Source organism: Gouania willdenowi, chromosome 20 (genome assembly GCF_900634775.1).
Source record: "Gouania willdenowi chromosome 20, fGouWil2.1, whole genome shotgun sequence".
NCBI lineage: Eukaryota > Metazoa > Chordata > Actinopteri > Blenniiformes > Gobiesocidae > Gouania > Gouania willdenowi.
In genome coordinates, this window is record NC_041063.1 from 13086689 (window position 1) to 13112314 (window position 25626).

Genomic DNA, 25626 nt, shown 5'->3' on the forward strand with positions numbered 1-25626 from the left:
TATCACTTATCAAACATTGAATATTTCTTTGTATTTACATCATCTAATACAAAACTTTATATTGGTTATACACAAAAAAGGAGAATTATGTTGCTACTTAAAGATTAACGTTTTTTTTTTTTTTTTAAAGTTTACAACTTCCAATATCTTAGTCATTGTGATGGTCTTTTTATACTTTAGGTATAGTTTCTTCTTTTGTAGAAAAATTCAGACCTTTGAAAATAAAACACCAGTACTTTCAACTTCAATTTTCATGGTTTTAAAGCTGATTTGCTGCTTGACTTATTTTGAATTATAAGGATGTTAAACTGATTCTAGTTCAGAGGCCAAATACTTGTATTCAGGTAATCAACTTTTCATTTGAATACCATATTTCAAATCAATAAAGCTAAATATTCAGTAAAAAAAAAGCAGAGTCCAGGTTTGTTCTACAGCCCCTCGTGATGAAGGTAGTGCAGAACTGATTCGTTAGTTATATTTGCAACATTAGGACCAAAGAGCTGCAGAAAGAAGTGAGGCCGAGCACTTTTAAAATGGACGTAGGTGATTTTAAATGTACTTTACTCATGATTCTGCTAAGGTACATCTCAGACATGAAAATATAATAATTTTTTTTTACTCAAGTGCATTTCTGGGAAAGGTTGTAGTTACTAGTTCCCTCAAAATCAACAGTTAGCTGTTGCAATTGACCTTTCGCAAAAGCTACAGTAGCTAGCTGAACCTACAGGTGACCCAAGGCTAATAAGATGGCAGCTCTTAACGCTGCTAAGTGGTAACAAAGCCTGTTAATACAGATCGGGAGACTTGTATTCTTCAGGAGGATGTCCACTGAAATATTGATAGTAATATGATAGTTGCTAAGAACTGTGGACCCCAGTTTTATAGTTCATTGTAGACATCGCTCCAGTTGTGTTTTCGGCTTTGGGAACAAAAAGACCACGACTCCCTCGGCCAAACTCTTGGGGTACCTGGTATCCAACTTGCACAAGCAGTGAGCACACTGCTTCACCATTGTGCCAGCTCTGAGCATGTCGAACGTTTACATAGTGTGATGCACAAAAATTATTAAGACTACTGAAATATTCATGTAGGAAAATATGGTAATGCTGACAGAGAGTGGGTTGGTTATCAGAACGGACAATAGAATTCTTAATCAAGCCACTTTGGAGGAACGTCATTTAAACAAGCAGATCCTCCTTAAGTCACGTGATATACATCTAAAAAAAAAAACAAGTAAACTGATACCTCCACATCTGTGACTCTTTCTGACTCCGACGGAGCAGAGGGGGCCTCGGTCACTTCTTCCTCCTCTTCCTCTTCATCCTCTCCTTCCTCTATGGGTCCACTGCAGGGAACTGCGCTGCTTTTATGATCCCTCTCCTTCCGCTTTTTCTTGTTGCTCTTTTTCCGTCGTCCATCAGAAGGCAGTTTGGACAGAGGCCGGTGAATGTGATGAGATGAATGACGGTGGTCTGCGCAAATGACAGAATAAAAAAACATGAGTAAAATAGGGAGCAATGGTGCATTTTACTGTTTTTATGGTTTGATGATGGAAAAGGCATTAACGAGGCTTATGTTTGCTTACATTCAATGTCTTCTTCATGGTAAATGTGATGCTGCTCATCAGGAACAGCAGCAGCAGGGCTGAGGATCTGCTGAAAGCGCTGGACACCCAGAGCTTTGTTCAGGTCCCTCTCATCTTCCTCATCTGGGCGAGAAGCCCCGTGCAGTGACGAAGCAGCAGGGGCTTCCGACTGTAGGAAGAGAGCAGAAAATGTGTTCTAGAAAGAAGCATTTTAGTCTTTACCCAACAAGTTATGATTTATGAGTATTTGCTTTTAATTCAAATAAACCACCACCAGAGGGAGTTGTTGTCCCTCCCGAGTGGTTCACCACCCTCTCCCATTCACACTCTTCAATGTGAGCCTAAAGTGGCAAACAATAGCCATGTGCTTTGATCAGTTACACCTTTTCCATGGTGGTGTGACAGGAATCATGTGAGTGATACAAGATCTGTTTTCATGTTGCAGAATGCTGCGGCCTGCTGTGTCTGGCCCCTCAGGTTAAATGTTGCGATAAGAATAAGAGTTTATCTGTTGCAGCCAGGGATCCTCAGCTGCTTCCAAATAGGAGCAGATGGTGTAATTAATAGCAAGTCCTATTGCGAACCCTTTTCGTGGCAAAACTCATGGGCCGGCACAAGTCATCGGATACTCAAATGGTTTTCAGGATGTGAGACGTGACGAGTAACATGTTGGAATTTTGTCTGGCAGCAGGAGGCCTCAAGAAGTGTGTATGGATGACACGTTTCACCTGCTACATCACTTGGTTTTCATCTTTTACAGTTTGGACTGCACAGTACTATTCTGTTCTTCAAGCAAAATTCTTTATGTCATTTACTAGTTACAATCGAAAAATACAAAAGCAGTTTCATTTCAATGACTTTGTTGTACTTAAAAACACCCATGTATATTGTTAAATATTTTAATGTTTCACTCTTTGTTGAATTTTCTTTTTACTAGATATTCCTATTCAATAAAAAAAAAAAAAGGAGTTGCAATTGCAAAGCCTCTTTTCTACACTTTATGTACAACAAATCCATTATGAAAAGAAACCACAAACAGGAAATTATACTTCTCACCCTCGATAGTCAATCTTAGATCATAAATGGATCCTAAACGCAAGTATTTGCACAAAAGTGTGAAATTCCAACAAGCTGGAATTTTCACCCATGTATTTTTTAGGCCAGATTTTAACATCTCCGCACAGAGGTGCCAGAAACTGCTCCGTGCTTAACTGTGCACATGAAGGTTTAAAGCCTTTTAGGGATGTATTCATTATTAACCTGTAGTTCAAATCCTTGCATGGCTATTTTTTGCTGACAAGAAACTTAAAAAAAAAAAAAAAAAAAAAACTCAAACTCTATATTCACCTCTGCAACCCCTAAAGCACACTGTCAAAAAACAGTTCAGCCTTTGGGATCAATAAGGTTCAAACTTCAACCAGCAAAAAAAGGATTGAGTGATCACTGAGAATTGAAAATGATAATAAAATGCAAAAAACAGTATTTAAGCGAGTGTAGTAAAAATCGAGGGTGCACACTACATCCTGTGCAGATGACTGAAGGTCCTACAGTGCTGATACACAATCTGCTAGTTTATTTTTACAGAGCCCTCATTCATATCATGGTTTCACAGTAAATCCCAAGAGGTGGGAGAGACATGCGAGGGATTCTCAAAGAGGTGAAAGAATTTTCAACAACTTGAACCGTGCACAAAAACAAGGCACCAAAGGGAGAGGAGTGAACACAAAATGAGACAAATGATAAAGAAAAAAATAAATAAAAAATGAGCATCTTTTGCACCTACTTATTTCATTCACGACAAAAAGTTAGCAAGAACTGGCTTTGTGCCCACCATATTTGGCGGCCTAAATGACTATTAAAGACCTGGAAGAAGGATGAATCCCACTTCATGACATCCCAATCGTATGTAAGAGTTAACAAGACTTAAAGGTTAAGTGCAGCCAAAAAACGATGAGCAGTGCAACAAGCCAAACTATTGACCAAGTTGAGCCAAGATGATGCAACAAATATCAGTCAATATTTTTTATTTCTGAAATGGGATTCTAGAAAGTTACATTGACAGAAGTCAATTACAAATCAAGTACAAGTAACTGAGTGGATCCATTACTAATCCATATTGTGTCTTCTATCGTCAGTGTGAGTTGGATTTGTCAGGTATACAGCACTATCAAATGGAAATGTTCTACAAATGTCATGAAGCAGCGTGGTTACAATTTTAAAGGTCATGTTCATGTGCTGCCAACTGTGGCAGACGCTCCACAGTTTCTGGGAGATGAAGGGGATTATCTGTGTCATGGTGGGCTCAAATCCCACATGGTCAGCACTTGGAAGGGAAACAGGGGGATAGACTGTGGATTTCCATGACTCTGCAAGGAAATCCCAGACTGCAATATGTTCAGGGTTTCTGATGATTCCCTGAAAGCTCAGCAGTTGTAACCCACTTCTTAGTACAGCAAAGAGGGACATTGCATTATATAAACACGATCGGTAAACACCATTTACTTACATCATACTTGCACTGGTGTTACAGTTCTCTTTGGTAGATGTATTAACCAATGACAAAAATTATACAAGACCGATGACAAGAGGTGGGAGACTGATCTGAGACAGCTAATGGCTCACTCTCAAACAGTAATTGCTGAACTGACAGGCAGCCAGACTCTCTTGGAGTGTAATGTCAAAGGTCAAAATTGCAGTACATAAAGTCAGACCAGAAGTAAACAACATTTTGAGGCTCCCAACCTGGACAGACGTACTGCGAGGGACATGGAGGAAAGAAAAGCAGTAAAAAGGTTTGCAGGGTGAAAATTATGTTCTGCAAAATAATCAAGGCTAAAGTTATTTCTATGAACATCTACCTCAGTTAAACTGCACAAGACGGAGCAAACCAGCACAGCAGCCAATGATCATGCTTAATAATAATAATAAGGGGCTTTCGAATTAATTCATCTTCATATGTGTTGACACATATGAAATTTGTGGTCTGCATTGGACCCATTCCTGAGGAGCAGTTGGGGGTTAAGGGACTTGCTCAACATCCCACAGTGATGGCCAGTGTGAGATTCGAACCAGTGGCCTTCCGAACACACGCCCACTTCATTAACCACAAGGCCACCACTCCCCTAATTCTATTTTTTTTTTCTTCTTTTTTTAAGCTTAGTTCCACAAAAATACATAAAAACGCATCCAGAAAGATTAGAAAAAAATATATATCATTAAAAAAAACTGTTGATTTAGGCCTGCTCGTGGCATTTTTTTTTTTTTTTACCAGATTCGTTTTGTCATCAACAGCAAAGCTAACTGATGCCAACTAGGACATCAGTGCCAAAAGGTGCTTTCATCATATTCTGTTACACGTGCACTGTTCAAGTTTGCAAAACAAATATTCAAAGTGAATTTTGTTAGAGTCTGTTCACCACTAATATCAATGAATAAAATGCTACTCATAATATTTAACATGAATACAAATAATCTCCTATACATTAACATAAAACTACCTAGATGTCTGCTTTGTCAAACTGTATGTTGAGTTTGCCTCAGCGGCATGGACAGAAGAGTGAACATTAACCAGCAGGTGTTAGTTTTTAGGTTGAATATACTTCTGTAGCCAAAGTCAGGCCACTTACAGTCTTAAAATCCCACACTGTAGGAGAATGTACAGTGAATCACCACAAACTAACGGAAGCATGACTAAATATTACACAAGTGAAGAATTAACCACATCTTGGACATTACCAGTGCCCTAAAGCATTTGTGTGTGACACACTCACCTTAAACTCATACAGATAGTCCATTAACTAACAAGCAGGTAGACTATTGCAGCATTAAATATAAACAAGATAGCTATATTTGCCTTTCCAGTAGCAACGTAGATTGAAGTGCCCGCTGGTTTTGTGGAAAGCAACTGGTTTCCTATTACAGTTAAGCCAGGTCATGTGACCAGGGGTAGATCTTCGGGGCAGGAAGAAGACATTAGTCAAACGTTAGTTTCACAATGTTAGTCCTTAAATCCAAACAAGGTTTTCTGAGCTCTCGCTGACCACACATGCACACATTGTTAAACACATAATGATTAACTTGCAAGTGTTGAGGCAGAGGCAACAGCCAATAACTGCCAGGCACAGTTAGAGTGCAAACATTTTTATCTCCAGTGAGCTTCTTGATCACCAGGCTACCTGCTGGAAAGTCTCATCACATACTGATCCCCAACCGTCTCCAATATGTTAAAAGTTTGCAATCACACTAATTACCAACAATAAAGACTCAGCGATACCTGCCGAGGTGAAAAACTTCAACAAAAAAGGGGAACAAAGTGTTGCATTACAATAAGCAAAGTAGTACTATTACAAGCTGATGCAATGTGTTAAAATATCATTTGTTCTTCATGGTGTCCATAAATTACAGATCCCCTCCTACGTTTGGGACTTTATCTTTGAAATTTTAGAGTTGTTTTAATATGCTGTGGACCCCTTGGCCTAGTTATACAGGTGGGTTCAGCAGCTGTCAGCATTGTAGTAGAGTTGTGCAACACTGGACAGGAAGAAGCTGACAGAGGGTTGAGAAAAAATGCCAACCTAAGGGAAATTTGACATTTCCTTAATCTGAGCTGCTGTGAAAATGCACAGTAACTCTCTAGTAAACCATTTTAAACTAACATCCTGGTCTAAATACGCATTGAAGACAGTGTAGGAATGAATGCTCCATGGGGATACATCTTTGGTCTTATGTGATGTTAGTGGACATAACCTGCCAAGTAAATAAAGATGCATTCCTCATAACTCCTGAATTTAGTCAAACATATTACTTTACTTCCTGGGGGTCGCTGGCCATTGCAAATGGATAAACAAAAAATAAATAAAAATGAGACGACTCGTAGTCTAGGTCAATGCTTGAGGCCTGTGAGATTTCCTGGAGCATGTTTTTCATCTTCAAGAGACGGAGCTCTGGAGTCATGGAATGCCATCGATGTTTGACATTAAAATTCAACAATAAGTCACGAGGCCTACTTGTTATTACATGCCAATATGACTGTAATGTTTTCATTATAAGCTCAAGTGTATCAGTAGTTCCAGCGAGATTTATTTTGAATAGTATGTTACGGTGAGGTTTCGTTTATTCAGACAAATTTCCTGAAAAACCTTGTCTGAATTAATGAAACCTCAACTCGTGTTTCAAGCCACTGAAAACGTTTCAACAACATCTGCTGAATGTTTTCAGCAAAAAACAGCATCACTACATGTAACGCAGCATCTAAATGGGACTACAGTGTTGAGAAGTGAAGGAGCTGATGCAGCATCCTTTACGAGCAGAAGATGAAGTGAAACAAAGTCATTGTGCTTCAATGTCACGTACAAAACGCAAAAACTTTCAAGCGGTTGTAAACTAAGCTGCTAAATGTAATGTAAGTTTGGGCATTTGGGCCTACTTATGGTGTCATGAGTGACCATTTCATTTAATTTCCCAGATCACATGGATCTTTATTATGCCACAAAGCAGAATGAGAAGTGCATTAGTCTTGCATACACAGTGAAAGAACTGCTGCATTGCTGTTTGATCAGTTTTGATTTTTAAAAAGAAAATGCTAACTTCTATTCTTTGCAGCTTCTTTAACAAAATGAATCACATTCTGAGAGTGAAGCACAGTGTTTCACCTTTTTTGCCACCACCTACTCTCATGTTGGATCATGGGATTATGAAGAAGTCGTATATATATGCAAACTTACGCCGTGAATAACTGATGACACAGCGTCCGTGACCAAGTTGGGAGCGCTGGAGTTGCTCATGGCTCTGCAGTGTCTGGTAAGGAGATTCAAAGCTTTTTCAGGTAGACAATTTTAGCCCTTCTCTTTCTCACTGGGACTCAGACAGCTTTTGGGCAGCATAACCTGGAGAAAGAGAAAAATAATATATTTGAAAGAAATGCTTAACATTTGAGAAATATCCGAATATCAAAAAAGTGACCTAGTAATGAGTTTCAGATAATTCTGCAATCACATTGTTAGATTACTTGTTCACTATAATGTGTTGTAATCTTGATTTTGCAAATTGGTTACAATTTTTTGCCAATTTAAACAAATTAAAAACAGAAAAAAATATCTGAGAAGGAAATAAATACTGTTGTCTTACTTCATGTCAGACCATCAACTGGACCACCATAATAAGTTCTACAAGTCCTGCACTTGTTACATTACTTGATATCATCTATAAAGTAAGATATTGGATCTAAGTGCGTCTCTTTGGGTAAATGCCATATAGCAGAGACTTGGAGGTGACGGAGGTGGAGGTCAGCCAGAGCACACGTCGTGGCTTATCAAAGCGTGCTTTGCACAGTAGCACACCACCACTATCAGCTTCTTATCTGATTCAAACGTTAATGACCTTCAATGGCTGGTGGAATGTAGCCTGAGAACAATATACAATAAAAACTAAATGCGGGCATCTTTCTGACAATGTTGTGTTGCGCACACACACAAATACACGCACCTGAAAAGCAGTAAGACAAGCAAAAGGAAAAGAAAAAGAAATTAGAGATTGCTCGACATTTGGCTCGGGCACGCTGACGTTGAGCTGCCACCTACCAACCAAGAAAGAAAAATGACCCTTTAAGCTGTTTATTAGGTAATCAAGTACCAGTAATAATGGTTTATCAGACCAACACAAAACTAGATTTTATATGATCTTATATATAAAGCCTAAACTAATGGCCTGAGAATAAGTTTTAAGTAGGAGCTGGATAGGATAAACCTGTAATTAGGAAAAATTTAATTTGAAATGGAAGCTTAGAGGAAGACCGAAATCACTCAACAAGAATATTGCAGTCCGATAAGATCTGAATGTTCTCCATAGTGTTTTTTCTGTTCCATCCAACAAACTATAAAACATGTATGTTAGAACAACTTTATCAGCCAACAGTTAACCCTTTGATGGACTAGTGACCTGCATGGTGGTACCCTGACTTGTGCCCTGAGTCAGAGTTGTTAAGCTCCAGTGACCCACAGGCTATGTCAAGATAAGCACATTGAGAAAGTGATATTGAGAATCAAGCCAAAAAACACTGAAAATAACTGCTAATCATAGCACAGAACACAGACTACAAGGCCAGAGACAGTTTGGTCCATTAAGTAATGGTGATAAAAGAGTCAGTGTGAGTAAGCCAGGGTGTGTGTGAAGATTACTTTCTCAGTAAACTTAGACCTTACCATCGTGGAAAAGGCAGGGCAGGCTACACAGGGATAGCGTTACAGAACCCTGGGATTCTGGGTGAAAACTATGGGAACCAGCTCATTTACCTCATGGCACATCATGTAATGATATCGCTAGGATAACAATACTCATCAGAGAAAGAAAATAACTGCTCTTCTGTTGTCAAAGAGAGCAGGGCCAAAACAAGTGTTCTTGTATTTTTCATCAAGTAATGGCCATGTGTTTGAGGTAGTGTTCATTTTGTTGGCTAAAAATTCTCAGTTCACGACAGAAACATTTTTGAAGTGGCAATAGCTAGACTATGACATTTTGTGAACGAAAACTAAAAAAATATATATTTATATTTTTGTAGACTAATAAAAAGCAAACTACAATCTCGCCACATGGGACGAAATCCAATCAAATCTCATGTGAACATGTGATCTTATACATTAATCACATCAAATCTGTCTATTTATAGTCCTTATTAGCATCACATATCTGGTTGATAAATGACAATTGATCTGATCTTGTATATTTCAGTTGACTATATGTAACAGATTTAGTCGACTCACATTTTAGTGTCATTTAGTTGACTAAAACTAGACTGCAATGGTACCGATGACTAAATTAACTAATTTACATTTTAGTCAAAAGACTGACTAAAACTACATTTTCTGTCGAAATTAACACTGGTCTGAGGATGGATTAAAAGAATCTGGAGTGACAAAAAGGAACAATCATAAGTGCTGAAGAGGAACTTCTATAAGTTCACCAACAATTCAAAGACTCATCTTAAGATCTTACTTCAATAAAAAATAAAAGACTCCCTTTTAAAATATCATTAGAACCATTTGAATTTATTTTTATTCTGCCTGAAATATGGAGCCTTTAGGGGGAAAAAACAAATCCATGAGGGGAAGTATGCATGAAAACAGGAAGAAGAAAGCTACAAAGTCACACCTCACATGAGAAGCAACAAAGTAATTCAGTGCATGAGTCATTTTTGTCCTAATTGAATTTTTTAAACTCAAGAATATCCTTAATTTCTAAAAGTTTCCATAAGTCAATATTGACCAAGAATTTCATCAATGTCACATAATGGTGAGCTGTCCCTCCTAGAGACGCTAGGGAGACAATCAAGTGTGGCTCCTAAGAGACATTAAACATCAAACTCTTTGTAGAAATCATAAAGCAAAATTTTAGAATTAATGACACATTGTCTCTACCATTAAAATGAAATTTTTTAGGCCAGTTTGTCACTCATTCAACCATTTGATTTGATTTTGTGGCTCCACAATCTGCAGAAATATAGATAAGGCTCAGGCCTAATAACATTTCTTTGGATTGAATGAAAAGAAGAAAATGCTGCAAGAAATGGCAGTAGCTACGAGGTTTATTTTGGATACAAAATACAGCATTATGTGGATTTCAGGATTTAAACATTTTGTTACTCTTAGAATTGGAAGCATTTTTAAGTAACGGTTAAGAAATAATTGATCTGCAGTTTGATTATGAAAATGATTCCAAAATTCTTGTTTAGAATATCTTATCTATTCAATTAGAAAGTAAATCTAAACTGTGTGTGGCCCATGTGTATTGTTGTGTGTAACCAAGTATATTATACTCCATCAAAAGATTTGTAAGGTTTTAGAAAAAAATGACAAGATTTATTCTACACTAAATGTATTTTTCTAATGTTTTTTTTTACTTTTCAGTGGTTTGCACAATAACAGATATTTTTCTTAGGCTTTACACCGATCTGATCAGCCGATATTTTGCATTTTATGCAATTATGTGATCGGCTGTAATGTCTATGACGTCATTGTCGTGATGAAACTTGTATCCGTCTCATTTACACTGAAGAGTTGTTTGCTTTACGTGACTCGGCTTTATTTCACTTGCATTGAAAACCTATGCGCGAACGGCGAAAATGACGATTGGTTGGAGCGAAGCGACTGAGCGCCGGACTTCCTCCCCCTTCCTCAAACAACCTAAATTCATATGATCGGAGATGATTTTTTTTTTTAAAAAGCCAATCAGTGATCGGCTCAAAAATCCTGATCGTGTACAGCCTAATTTTTCTGCAAAAATTTTAATTACTTCTCAATTTATTTTATATTCAAATTTACAGCTATTTTTCTAATCTACATATAATGCGACAAACATAATTAGGTATGTCTGATATTCCCTTTTTTGCCAACATCTGATATGCTGATAGTGTCCGACATTTAATTTCCGATTCTGATATCAACCAATACTGATAAAAAAAAAATCATGATCCGGCATTATTATTATTTTTTTTAATCAATTTCTCATTATCAGCAAATTCAAAACCTTGATTTTTATAGATATTAAATTTTCATGCCAATACCCGACATCGATTTATAATGCTCAAAGCTAACTTTATGTCTTTCAAACACAAAGCTAAATTAAAAAAAGAAGGCACATTGTATAAAAAGTACAATTAAAGAAGAAACTTTTAAGACATTTTGAAAGTCATCATCTAGAGAAGATATTTAAAGATCAGCAGCCCTGTATCATTTTTGAAACCTCTGAGCTTTCTTTAGGTTATTTCCTGTACCATCAAACAGGAAGTTAATTAAACCTGGCTAAAGATACAGCATTTAACTTCAATATTGCACTTCAGCAGGTGGTTAATAGGTTAAACTTAAGGTATAAAACAAAATTTCCAATAATTTGGTGATGCTGAATATATCATCTTGGAAATAAACCATGCAAGGCCAGTGAAAGTGGTCATGAACTGTAATTTGTGTTGCACTGCTGCTTCTAGGGGTGGTGAAGATTCACGTAAGAATCGCGATTTTAAACATCCACGATTCTGAATCGATTCATAAACTTCGAAATTCGATTTAAAGAAAAAAAATAAAAAATATATACAGTATATATATATATTTTTTTTTTCTTTAACTTTGAAACAAAAGACAAGGACAAACAACAATGTGATAGCCCGACAGCATACACCCAGAGAACAATGGGATGAAGGGAAGAAACATTTACATTAATAACGAAATAAGATATAATAATAACAATTAAAATAATAATAAAAATTCTACATTGACTCAGCCGGCAGCCTTAGCACCCTAAGGGGCTGAGAGGCCCAACCCAGCAGACACAACGGGGCCATGGTACGCACCTCCCCCCCAGGACCCCTCCACTCCTTTTCTTATGCCACCTTTTTATTCTTGTAGTCACTAAGAGTTGAGACTTGCTGGCCTAAGCTTTTATTTAGGCAATTTTATTTATGCAAGTTATTTCTTGTACAGTAAGTCAATTTTTATTTGTTTAGAATGAATAAATGTTACCTTGTGTCTTAAGTTTGCCTTTGTGTGATTACATCATTGGAATCAGTTTATTTAAAATGATCTTATACAAAATGTATTGTTTTGATGCCATAATTTGCCTGAACACACTATGCATTGTATCAGTTTTTGAGTAGAGAATCGGTTAAAACGAGAATAGATTTTGAATCGAATGTGAGACACCCAAAGACTCACATCCCTAGCTGCTTCCTGCACTTAATAAATGGGTTTTATTATTAACTTTCAACTCATTCTGACTACCGTTTAGTTACTTATTACTTTATAGCCCCTGTGATTAGATAAATATTAATAGACAGATAAAACTGGTATTTACAATTAAACTTTGCAGTTTTTCAAATTTCGAGCACAGTGAAATTAAAGCTGATAAAATCTCACATTTAACTTAAGGTCACCAAAATTCTGACACTTGCGTCATGCCTCTGCAGATAAAGATATCCTAACCTAGTCACTTGCATCCATTTATATCTCATTAGATTAGAAAACCAAAATACAAAGTGTTCTTGCTAAATTGTACGTTTACAGCTACAGCGAAGAGAACTATAGAAGGCAACGGTAAAGCCATAGATCTCTATATTTCAGACTCAGACATGAGCTAGTGTAGCTCTCAACACGGTTATTTGTAAAGAAACTTAGCGAGACCTCGTTCTCATCCCAAACAGTTTTACACAACCTGGACAGTTACTACAAAGTTTTACAAATAAAATGGCTACAATTGAATATTGGTCACAGTATCCAAATCACAGCTACTACAGTCTTTATAATAAAGGGTTTCTATTTCTCTTTTATTTAACAGTGTTGAAATGTTTTTCATAATGCACTGATAATGTTGCTGCAATTTCTATACAGAAGTGAGATTATTTGTAACCTTGGTGTTTTATCAAACATGACATATTTTGAAAACATGGAAAACAGACGTACATGAGGGATGAACGGGAGCAGAGAACTGACCTACAAACAAGGACAGACACTTGAGATTAATTTATCTGGTTTGGCCATACTGTATATGGTCAAATGTGAATTTGATGCAGCATTTCCCATGTTTGTGTTTTTTCTTTTTAAATAGCTGATCCAAAACTGAGTTTTCAGAAAGGCTCCAAAAGCAATAACATGTTATAATAGATAATACAATTTTGTTTTAAAAAATTTACAGCATCAACATCATGCGTTTAAAAAATAATATATATATATATATATATATATATATTTCATATAACTGTATAACAAGTGAAGCAGATCATGATTTGTTTACACTTTGCCTCCATGGTTCAGTCTGAGTCAGCTCTCAACTGAAATCACTGTCTGAGACTCACAGCAGGATCACAGTAAAAATGAGAAACATTTTGTCATCTTTTTAAAAATATACGAAAAGAAAAAAACTAAAATATATACAAAAAAAACTAAAATACATACAAAAAACTAAAATATATACAAAAAAATTAAAATGTAATGATAAAAAATAAAAAAATTAAATATATACAAAAAAATTAAAATGTAATGATAAAAAATTTAAAAAAAAAATCTACAAGAAGATACGTTAAAAATCATGATCATGGGGAGAGATAGAGAAATATCCATGCGTGTACTGTACCTTTGTGTGCTTACTGCAGAGAAGCCACCGAAAGCATGGTAGTGCAATTCTGAACTCTGCTGAGAAGAGAGGCCCGATGCTGGTCAGAGTGCAAGAGAAGAGCAAACAGAGGGAAGAGCGAGGGTTAGCAATGCAGAGTCTCTGGATCTGACCACTGCACGAGCAGAGTGCTCTCAATCTAGCAACTACCCTCTGATAACCACAGCCGTCCTCCACAGGATTATGTTTCCTCCTTCAACCTGCTGACAAGAGCCCATGTGACTCCAGGACTCATTCAAAACTGAGTCACAGGCTGCTGCTCAGACATACATGATTATCTGTTTCAGCAACACACACACAATGCTTTCCGCTAAAGTGGAAATTGAACCCCAGCAATCAATATCCGATTAAATACTGATAGGAGTCGTTTGCTCAAAATTTTTTCTGGTGCCCAAAACCATAAAAACAAAGACAAAACAATATTGTCCAGCAGCTGTGAAGTGTCTAGTTTAATTTGAAAACTCAAGACAATGGTGATGACACTCAATATATGAATTCAAAAAAATCAGAAACACCTTACGTTAAAGCTTAGTCTACTGTACCACATTGTATTACAAGATCAGGAAAACCATCTGGAACTCGGATATTGTCCAATACATGACAGAAGGATTATATCTTTGGTCACTGAAATGTCTTTAGGAAAAAAAAAAAAAAAACTGCAGCGAACACTGAAGGGACTGTGGTAGGAGGACATTAGGACAATTTATGAGCAGGACTATTGACTACAAGAAAACAGTGGGTTCTTTTATTACTTCCTTTTCTTTTCAAACTGGCAAATTTGACCACATTCTGTTATTTGCAAAAAAATGAATAAAAAGAGGCACCTCATATTTTTCATTTAAAAAAATCCACATGATCCTGCAGTGACTGACTGTAATATTAAAGAAGCATTGCATACTTTATGAGGAGTGCTGTACAGTCAGTGATTAGCAATACTACCATGTAGCAAGGTCCAGGGTTTGAAGGAATCTTTTTTTTTTGTTTTGTTTTTTTAAAAAATGGGGAATACGTGTTTCTGGGGAGTGCTTATTAGGCGCCCTGTCCTCCTCCTCCCATCTTGGCTACATTAAACAGCACCAAATCCACCTGAAACCCCATTTAAACTTCCAAAAAACTACGCAAATAATCAATGATTCCAAAATACAGAGCCCACCAGTGCCTGCTTAACTTTAATGTGCCTCTGAAACTCAGTCCGTTTCTCGTGGAGAGCAGCAGCGCTCTGAGCAGCTTCATCTGCTCAGAGTGCGTTAACATCTCATCAGAGCTACAGAAGATCCATGGGAATGCAATGTTGAGTAATGCACTGACTGAAATGTTTATTTTTCAAATGCAGTGAAATTTTCCTGTTTTCATAAAATAAGTTCATTCAGCACTGATGTGTCCATGTTTACAGAGAAGTTAATAATACTAGCTACTACACTGAAATTACTATTTTCTGCATTAATTTTGTTTTTAATGCTTTTAAGTTAATTTGCACAAACATTATTGTGATATATCGCATCGTGAGGTACTTGGCGATACCCAGCCCTAGTATTCATACTTATAGTTCGTTTAAACCCTGTGATGAGCAGAGACATTGTCCAAGGTAATCTATCTTCTCCAATAAGTAGCGTAAACTGAGATTCACATGTAGTCCAATGGCAATGTTTACAATAAGTAGGTATAAAGAATTACTAAATGGATAGATTCCGATTCAGTTTATTTGCCATTTGCAGTACAAAAACCACATTGGAAAAGAAGGTGCAAGTAGCTCAAAAGTGCACTGTCAGACATTCATTCATAAAACATAGAAGACGGTCTTAAAAATAAACAAGACACATAGTTTAAGTTAAAAAGGTTACAATAGAGTTCAAAAATTACATTTGTTAAAAGGTAAAAAATAATGAAGCCTGATCAGAGTGTATCGTTCAAAGACATCACAGCTTGTGAAAAAAAGCTTTTGCTGTGGCGACATTTACCACATTTGATGGAGCAATAGCGCCTCACAGAAGGGAGAAATTTTATATTTTGATAAGCGCATTGAGATGACTTTGTTCTAAATTGCACTATACAAATAAAGTTGAATTGAAGTCCCTGGCAGGATGTAGCGGGTCCTTACTGTTGGCTACTGCCCGAGACAGAAGTCTTTGTTTGTAAACCTGTACCTTGTAACAGGTACAGGTTTACTTTTACTAAAATCAAAGACCACACACACAATCATCATGGGTATACAGAGAATACAACAAAGGACTCAAAATACAACCCCGTGGAGAGCCAATACTCACAGTGAGTTCATTAGAGACAGTCATTAATTTAACCCTTTGTGGCCTACAGGTTAAAAAACTAAAAATCCATATGCAAATGGCATCACACAGAGCTATAGTCAATAAAAAGCATCCTGGCTTGGGATTTTTCCTTGTCCAAATGTACATACACAGAGTTCAAAGCAAAAGAAATGGCATCTTCTACACCTGTGTTCTGTCTATATGCAAACTGAAACGGATCCACACACACAGGGGTCTGGGCCTTAATGTGGTCAAGCACAGGGTGCTCAAAAGTTTTCATGAGAAATTAAGTGAGGGCCACAGGCCGATTGTCATCTAAACATGTGACAGGTGTTTTCTTAGGCAATGGGATGATAGTTGATTTTAAGATTGTTATGCAATTTAACCTATTGTGCATTAAAATATGTCTATATAGTACACCTGACATTTAAGTGACGAACAAAGAAATAATTTTGATAAAAATAAATGAATCGTTAGTCAGACAATGACTGCTCGACTGGCTTTCCAACGGAAAATACAGTATTCAAAGAAATATCCCTACCACATTTTCTATGCATGTGAGTAATATTTACTAATGCCAACAAGTCAGGAGGGGACCAGCTGGTGTGGAAGAAGCTTTTATTGTCAAGTGTGACTGCAACATGAAAGGGAGTACAATCAAAGCCAGGTAGGCTATGCCATAGATATACAAACGACTACAGAACACAGTGGGTCATTGTTTATCTGTTGTTATGGCATAAAACACGATTTCAGTTTTACACAAAAAAAGAGAAAAAAAACCTACAAGTTTGTTTGTTTGTTTTTTTTTTTTGTTTTTTTAAACTTAGTACTTTAGAATGTTTCACTAAATTGTAAGTAATTGAAGATAAATATTGTGGAGTAACAAAAGAATACGATTTAAAAGTACGCAACAACAAATTAATGTCCTCTGTGTGTTATTTGGAAACTACTTGTTCTTACACTATTAAGATCCTTTAACTAATCTAAAAGTCCACCTTTTATTGGAACACCAGTATATTTTCCTCTAAACTAGAACCCAGTATACTTAATTAAACCTACAGCAGTCGAGAAAGCTGCTCCTTTCATTGTTACTGCAAAACTTCTACGCCTTGATATTGTAAACATCAAGAAATAAAGCAGAAAAGGTCATTTAAAAAGTAGTTTGTTTATGGAAAATGTTTCTACATTTGCTTGGAATGTTAAGTCACATGTCCAATAAATAAGTGAAAAGAAGCCAAGGATAGCTTTAATAAACAACATAAATAGAATGACAAATGACTATTTGTCACTGCTTTGAATGTTTACCTCACAAATGATATGCTTCTATGTCCACTTAAGGGGCTGAGAATCCAAAAAGGAAAGGGAAGATGTTTCAGAGAGCAGAGGCAAGGGAGTCGCATTGACTTGTACTTCTTACAAAACAACCAGTTAAATCAGTTGATTGAAGCACAGCAACGGGAACAAAACCAGTTTGCAGTGCATCAGCACCCATGTCACTAGGGTTGGGCATCGTTTGGATTTTAACGATTCTGATTCCGATTCTCAATTTCGATTCCTTTTCTAAGCGATTCCAATTCTTTGAGTTGTGAGAGTAAACGGGTCATAGATTTCACAGGATAATATTTTCATTTGAAAAAGCCTTTACACAAGCCATTTTTATTAATTCACTTAGTTGATACAGTTTAATTTGGTTGCTGTACTGTAACTAGGGTATTCAATTACAAAGGTCCCCAACTGTAACTGTAAAATTGAAACTTGCTGAAATAACACTACAAACAAGTTGGCGATGACGTGCTGGTGACGACACAATCCAAGATGGCGGCGGCCCAAACTCCAGCCGAGACAATTTAATTAAATAATTTACTGCATGTACAGGCTGTAATATCACCAACTTTATCATTTTACGTGTTGTTAGAGCTACTATCTTTACCAGGGAGCAACTATTTATTCCTGGTGATTATTTTCCAGAGTTTTACTGGGCTTTTTACCGGTGATTAGTTCCAATCTCCCTTCCGCTCCCATAGTCAGCCAGAAACAGACACCCAGACACTACAGTCACATTCTAAACACACCTTATACAAACCCTGCGTAAACAAACTAGTGTGGGCATTTAGGAATCGAAATGCAAACATCTTCGTAACGGTTCCGGTGCCCAACCCTACGTGTCACTGAAGAAAATGAAAAGCACAGGGCACAGACTAGAGGTTAGAATTTAGGCCCGAGCCAAGTTGTCACGCATTAGAGTTGGGTTAGGGTTTCAAGATTCTTTTTTATATCTCTATTACATTAATATTATTTTTTTAATAAACACAAAACACTTCTATATTGTTGTGGTATCATTTCTTAAGTGATTTCTGCTAGTAGTGAGACGGGATATTGACAGCGTTGTGTTGCGTTTTGTTGTTCAGCATTCACATTCACTGAATGTCATTTGCTGATTTTGCTCATTCCTCACTTGCTGCTGGAGCTCAGGGAACAAATATGATTGCGTGCTTCAGCCAGGTCTGCGCTCCACGCACGGGCCGCCCGGTCTGGTCTGCAATGCTGGAATGGACTGGGTTCTATGTTCTGGTTATGTGTGTATTAAGTGGTTAACTGATGCTGAGATTTTACATGGCTGAGAAGTCATCATGGTTACGTGAAGCTTTCTCTGCCAATGTCTGTCTTTGTTTACATGTGTTCTGAGTGTTGATTGGCTGGGAAAAGGGCAGGCATAAGCTGGGTAAAGAGTGAACAATTCTGTTCCCACGATAATGTGAGTGTATGACAGTGTAAGACGGTCCTTTGCGTGTTTGATTGTTTATTTTTGGCATGTTACGCCCTCCATTAAAGCCTGTAAAACTGATAACGGCTCAAGTCACATCATTACAATAGCTTTTGGGCAGAGCTGCGGTGCAAATGCGCGCCCCCCTTCCCCCCTAGCCGCGCAAGGCACCACACTACTAATCTACCAGCAGCAATAAAATAATGATTTACGTCGGGCTTGCCTCGGGCTCAGGCCTACAATTTAAGTTAATGGGTTGGGCTTAATGCCCACGGGGCACGGGTCGGGCTCGATTTTTGGGGCCCGATCTAACTTCTAGCAGCAACTGAGTATGAGGTGGCCTAAAGCTACAAATATGAGAGAGTGGGAAACCGTTATGGGATGCAAGCTCAAGCTTGATCACCCTGTAGCTGGCCACCTTTGATGAGGGTGTATAGTGTTTAAAAGGCAGACCCTGATTCAAAGGAACACTACTGATGTTGTGTCCCAAATTTACATCCTTCCCATATCTGAGACACAGCTTCCACGTCACTCAAATGGTAAACCTCATATGACATCTTTTAGCACAAAGGACGTTTTAACTTATGTCCTGTGTTTATTGATTCCTAAATGGCTCAATGAGAATTCCCATCATGTCAAATATTTTTTGGAACAACATACCGGCCTTAGTGTATTTGGCAGCCAACAATAACACACGTCATAATGAAAGAACAGTATTAAGCATTTTATCCCACTTAAAAGCCACAAAAGCCACCAGATTAACTGTGTTTTGCAGTGTGAACAAAGTACAGCCCTGTGATCTTAACTATAGTTGCCAACCCATTCACCAAATAATCAAGCACTGCATTCCACAACAGCTTATTTGAGCCTAAAGGCTAAAGTAATACCCAAGCCATGTAGTATCGCCTGAGTCTGTGTGTGTTAGTGTGTGTCTGAGGGAGGGAGGGATAAATGTTTGTCCCAGGGGGGTAGGCTCTAGAAAGTCACATCACATGCATGACTTGCATGGAAAAAACACATAGGTAAAGCTACAAGTGGCTAAAATTGAAGTCTACTTCAAAGCATGGGGCTTTCCTCAATGAGGACATTGTGCCGATAATAGTCTTATCCAGTCTGCAATGCTGTATAAAAGCAGTGTGATATTGGTGACCATTTCCTAAACATGACGAATCAATGATATCATATGATGTTACCATAACCAAGGAAATTATCTCATCCATTTACATTTCTTTAAATACATACTTAAAGAGATGGAAAATTTAACTTACACCACTGTCAAAATCTGCAGGTAATTATTACCAAATAAAAGATACCACCTTTTTTGAAAATATAGCCAACTTAAAAGCAAATATTGATTGATACATTTATAATATTTAACAAGTTTAACACATTTACTCCTTTTTGGATTTGACACACTGACGACAAACAGGTTATAACTTCCTTACAAGTTTTCCTTAAACAGCAGACAATTGCAGTGAGTAAAAAGTCAAACAATAAAAGCTATCCAACATGCAAATCCAAATTGGTTGGCACTCACCACTGTTACCAGAACCCTCAGCACGGTTACTTGGAGATTTGGTGGTACGTAGTGAGCTTTTTAGACTGAAAAAGCTCAGCAGTTTAAGAAGTCACACAGCCACCCCTGAGCAGTTTAGCATGCAGGCGTCTCTGCCTCCCCACACCAGTCTTCACAGCTCAATAGCCACGCTAGCTTCACTCTAGGTTTGGCATGATGTGGACACATTCACTGGAACAGGTCCAGTCTCATAACCCTGACAGCTGTGTTCAGTCAATGTGTGCTCATCTTCTAACTCTGGAGTCTTCGGGTACACACGCTCCAGGCTTAGTAAAGCACCTGTCGTTGGGGTGAAGAGGGATTTCAGAGGCAGCAGAGTCCTCAACACTTACATAAGGCCTGCCTATTGTCCCCTCTTCCAGAAAAGAAGTCCTGATCACTACACAAGCATTTTTAGACCATGAAGAACAGTTTAGGGGTTTATGTGGGGAGACTTTGAGAAGCTTAGACTTACTTTGAAATCAAAACAAAAAAAAAAAACCTATTAACTTCCCCCATTTGCAGAATATGTTATCTTAAAAAAAAAAACAAAAAAAACAGGAAAGGTGAGCTACTGTTTCAAAAGGGATCAGAAAGTCCACATTAAGGAGGGAGCTCATGCTAAAACAGAACAAAAATAATTTTACTGTTTCATGAGTTTGACATTTGACTTTCATGTCAGTTGTAAAGGGTGTACAGTTAGTTCTTTCCTTTTTCAGCACTGATACTTTATCAAAGCTCTTTTTTGCTGACTGTAGAAAAGCAATGCCTTGATGAGGACACAACAGAATGTAATAAAAGCGTGAACATCTTTAAGTTTTGGATTGTGATTAGTGGATCTTTAAAGATTAAAAATGCAAAATAGTAAGTTTTAGGGGCAAATGTAATTGTGGCAAAAGCAATGTGGAGAAGTGTAAAGGAGGAGGATGTTGATAGATAAGCAGGTATATGAAACTAGAATAGCTTTAGGCCAGAACTTTCACTGCAAGACACCCTATTAAACCCCATTAAGAGTTAAAAAGTAAAACAGAGAACTTTTCATGTAGATGTGTAATGTAATATTTACTAATCAATCGCATTCTGAAGTTTATTCCAGTGACAAAAAACAAGTCTGTTCAAATCCAGCAAACTACACGTCGCATACATAGAATCACCCATTGACGGTTGACCTTTTTGTGAACCTGATGTTAATAACATCAACCGTAGCCTGAACCATTTACAACAGCAAACTGAGTCAACAAGAGGATGGAGAGGTGCTGAAATAGCCAGAAAAAAAAAAAGTCAAAACTTAAATAGCATTAGTACATCTTCAAACTACATAAAATAAAATATAGTTGATCACAGTGATGTTCAAGTAAAAGACAGATAACAGGCGTGACGGTATCGTAGAAATGGAGAAGAAACCACAATAGTGCAAATAAGGGGAAGAGTGGCTGAGTTATCTTTAATTTCCACTTGACAATGACACCTTTTTATAACCAACCAACAAAGGCTTGGCGTGTCCGGTTCCACGATTGAGAGAGTCAGGATCTCTTATCAAAATGACAACCAGGTCTGCTCAGGTTGCACCAGCTGCACCAAAGGTAAACCAATGTTCTTACAAATAAGCAGTAATTGTGAAGATTCGACCACACAAACTTAGAATAACTGTATTTACTCTCCCAAAAGTCAGACGGGTGGGAATTAAATGTCCCCAGGGCTCCAAGAACCAAAACAGAGGCTTAGGATCTCAAAGGAAAACATGAATCAGGCTTTGAATCATTTCCTGTGGAACAACATGAAATGACTACATTTGTGAGACAGTCCTACAGTATATAATAAAACAGCTCTGTAGGAAAACGAATGAGTTTTAATCTAACTCTTGAAAGGTAGATGTCAGGGGAGCAATAACAGAATTTAATCTATAGCTATGACACTTCTTAGGGCTACAAACTGCAGGTGCTATGACATAACAGCTCATGTTTTACATCTTCATTTCTGTTGTGACCAATGCTAATCAGCTTAGTAGGAAACAGCAGAACATCAGCAGGTGACCTCCCATTTGAAATAGTAAACAACACTAAAACATCAGTGTCAAGGTTAAAATAGTTTTGTTTAGGCTCGAGCTGATGCGTTCATGAACAAAATAGTGGGTTTGTTTTTCCGCATGGTGGAAGGAGGAATAAACACAACAAGCATGGAGCCTGGGTAGAATAAAAATGCTTATTATCCGACTCTTTTCCTTCCTTCTCTTCTGCATGACCCAGCAATTCCTGACAGGAATGGAGAGACATTTGGCTGAACTGTTTGAGATTTAAGGACTTTTTTTTGCTTCACAAGCAAAAACAACTTTGTTCACGTTTCAGTTCACAAGCTGTTTAATCATTTCTAAGCTACTTAATACATATTTCACTGAAATGTGTAATTAAAGAAAGCTAAACCACTCCCAGAGTCGATTTATTTTTTGGAAAATAAAGTGTTAAAAATGTCAACATCACTCGTAGAAACAAATTCTTATTGTGCCATTACCAGAGGCTGCCTTAAAGATCTATAAAATTAAATGTATAAATACAATACATGTCTCACATTTAATCATCTCTACAGGTTTACATCGCAGTGCAAAGTCTCCTGAGATAGCCAGGCATGGCCATATATATGGACTCATATTTATCTGCTAAGGCCATGTCTTAACATCCAATCATATCAACAAGTGGGATCATCAATCCCATGAGGTCTAACATACTAAAGGAGTGTTTCAGGAAGATAATGTGTGAATGAATGCTATTTGTTGTGTATGGGGAAGCAAAAGGATGGCTGATTTTTATTTTTTTTTAACCTTCTCTAAAATAATACAGCACATTAGTCACAGCCAAATCATCCACTTTGAAATAAACTGCAGCACACAGTGACAAGATCTATGTGTTCCTTGGCTGAATACCTTTTTTTGCCACCACTATACTAGCCAAGTGGGGGATAGGCGATGGGAGGGGCTAAATGTTATGGTTGTTACCAATGGCACAGAAAACAAGAGACTGTGGTTTTTATTTTTCATCCATCACAGTGGTTTGATCGATCACCATCACTGATCGATCTAATTCCCCCGCATTATTTTGGATTGATGGAGGTGCTACATTTTGCCTGTAAATGACATAAAAGTATAACTGATGACCAATTTTCCAATATTGTAGTATTAGAGAAAAACAATTAATTAATTATCAATATCCAAGCATTTTGCATCACAGCTATATATGGGGAGGGGAAATCAAACCATTTGGAAATTGGTAAATTCAGTGAATAATTCTACTTTGAGATTGTTGATTGGCTCGTACCTCCATTGATTTCCAAGCACTCATGCAGTCTGCTTTATCACACCTTTTAACGGGCTATTTCTCATCTACAAATATGAGTTTTATGGGTTAAACTAGGAAGGAAAACGATATATGGAACTGATAGATTGGTCCTATATATCGGCGGAATGGCCGATATCTGATACCGATAAAATCAAGCATCACTATGGCAGGGCACTACTCCAAATAACTGACTTCAGGTGTTCTAATGACTTCGAGGGTTACAGGTGTATGAAATCAAACATCAGAGCTCAGGCAATTCAATAGTTTTGCAGTCATATGTTTGTGCACCTGCAAAAAGAATTTGTGACATTTCCTCAATATTAAATATTCCAAAGTTGACCGTCTCCTCTGGTGTTATGAGAGCAGACTGACTGGGAACAATGGGAACCTTGCCTTAAGGTACTAAACCAGGAAAAAAAACAACAAAAAAAACCCAAAACAGACCAGGGTCAATTAAAGCACAGGTATAAGTTGTCAACGTTCTCCAATTAAATTTGAACCTTTGTGTGGCCATCATATCTACTGGTGGACTGTGAATAAGAAGTTTCTTGGAATAAATGACCAAGTCAAAGCCTTTCGTTCCAATGAAATGCATATAGTCCATCCTGTAATGAATAGCAAGCCACAGCTGGACTTTGACAATGTATTCTCTTCTCAGTCTATTTAGAATGATGTGTCAGAAGACAGCACAGGTTGACAATTCCATGCACTCTACTCTGTCTTTGGGGAATGGTTTTGGATTGACTCTTCCAATAAAATGTATATATATATATATATATATATATATATATATATATTGATAGTTTGAAGAATGAACAACAATTGCAGTCATGATTAATTGTGTCAACCTATGGTACTGTGAACTCTATTAAATGAACCTTATCTTCCTCCTGAGCTCATGTTTGTGTGAATATAAATATGTCACTGATGTATGGATGCTGCTGACCACACCCTGCTATCCCTTCGTCTGACTGTGAGATGAAATTGTTCTTATTGAGGTCGGATTGAACAACAACTGTCCATTGTTGGACTGAGTAACCACAGGTTTGCCTTAGTAACAGCAGCAACAACCTGACTGTTTAATTCTCATTGGCTTGTGGAGCCAATTATTCTGCAAGCAAACACCCGGCTAATGTCATTTATTTTGCGTTTTCTCTTTATCTTAGGGTGTCATTGGGCCTGGAGACAAAGCGAAGTCATCCACCGGCAGTAGCCGTGGACAGTCGCATGTGTGCGGCTAATAAATTGGCTCCACCGACACAACCGGTGCGCCCAGCAACAGTTAACACTGTAATGACCTTTAATGTGTCGCCGCTTCAAAGCAGAATAATATGTCTTTCATACAGAAAAAATACCCCGCTACTTTTCCTCAAACATAAATATATCGACTTACCGGTACTTATATGGACTCACCGGTGCCTGGTACACGACTCAAACTCACTGAATGACTTGTGGTGGTGCCGGTAACAAGTTAGCTAATAAGGACCAAGTGCACTTCCGTGGCATGTTCAAAACAAAATGATTACACCCGTAAAATGCTCCTTTAACTCAGAAACATTTCAGTATAAATATTTCACATAAAAAAATATGAAATACAAAATAATGTAATATTGCGCAAACTTAATGTATACATGTGTAAATTAATAAACAGTCCAAATTAGGCACTTATTTTGAAGCCAGTTGAGAATGGTTCCGGTTTGACTCAGCTGGTTCCTACAAACTTAATTGTCACTTTCTGCGGAATGAAGCCACTGCGCCTGCGCAGACGGTGAAACATTTCTAAGGAAAGTCAACGTGATGGTGCCGTACCGTTATGAGCCTCATGGATTAATGCTTTATCGTAAATGCGTCATCTTCATCATTAATAAAAACTAATGTACTAATGTTCGTTGGTCAATCTGGACACTTAGTATTTGAAGTTGAATGCAAATCTTCTATATATGCCTGGTTTGATAGGTGAGGATACATTGCACTAT

The 25626-nt window shown here is 37.5% G+C and overlaps 1 protein-coding gene across 6 annotated transcripts in view; it reads right to left on the minus strand.

Annotated features, from left to right (window-relative positions):
• Window positions 1-25105, minus strand: part of slc4a2b (solute carrier family 4 member 2b) — a 39834-nt gene extending 14729 nt beyond the window's left edge. For 2 of the 6 annotated variants that reach the window (XM_028433981.1, XM_028433975.1), the window contains exons 1-5: window positions 20304-20474; window positions 13700-13778; window positions 7309-7470; window positions 1586-1754; window positions 1246-1472 (exon numbers count right to left, since the gene is read on the minus strand). In XM_028433981.1, the coding sequence (XP_028289782.1) occupies window positions 1246-1472; window positions 1586-1754; window positions 7309-7368 (456 nt within the window). In that variant the 5' untranslated portion in view covers window positions 7369-7470; window positions 13700-13778; window positions 20304-20474. Of the gene's footprint in view, window positions 1-1245; window positions 1473-1585; window positions 1755-5355; window positions 5491-7308; window positions 7471-13699; window positions 13779-20303; window positions 20475-25043 lie in introns of those variants that run through there. The other 4 variants (XM_028433976.1, XM_028433978.1, XM_028433977.1 and 1 more) reach the window with 4 other exon arrangements.
• Window positions 25106-25626: the final 521 nt, after the last annotated feature.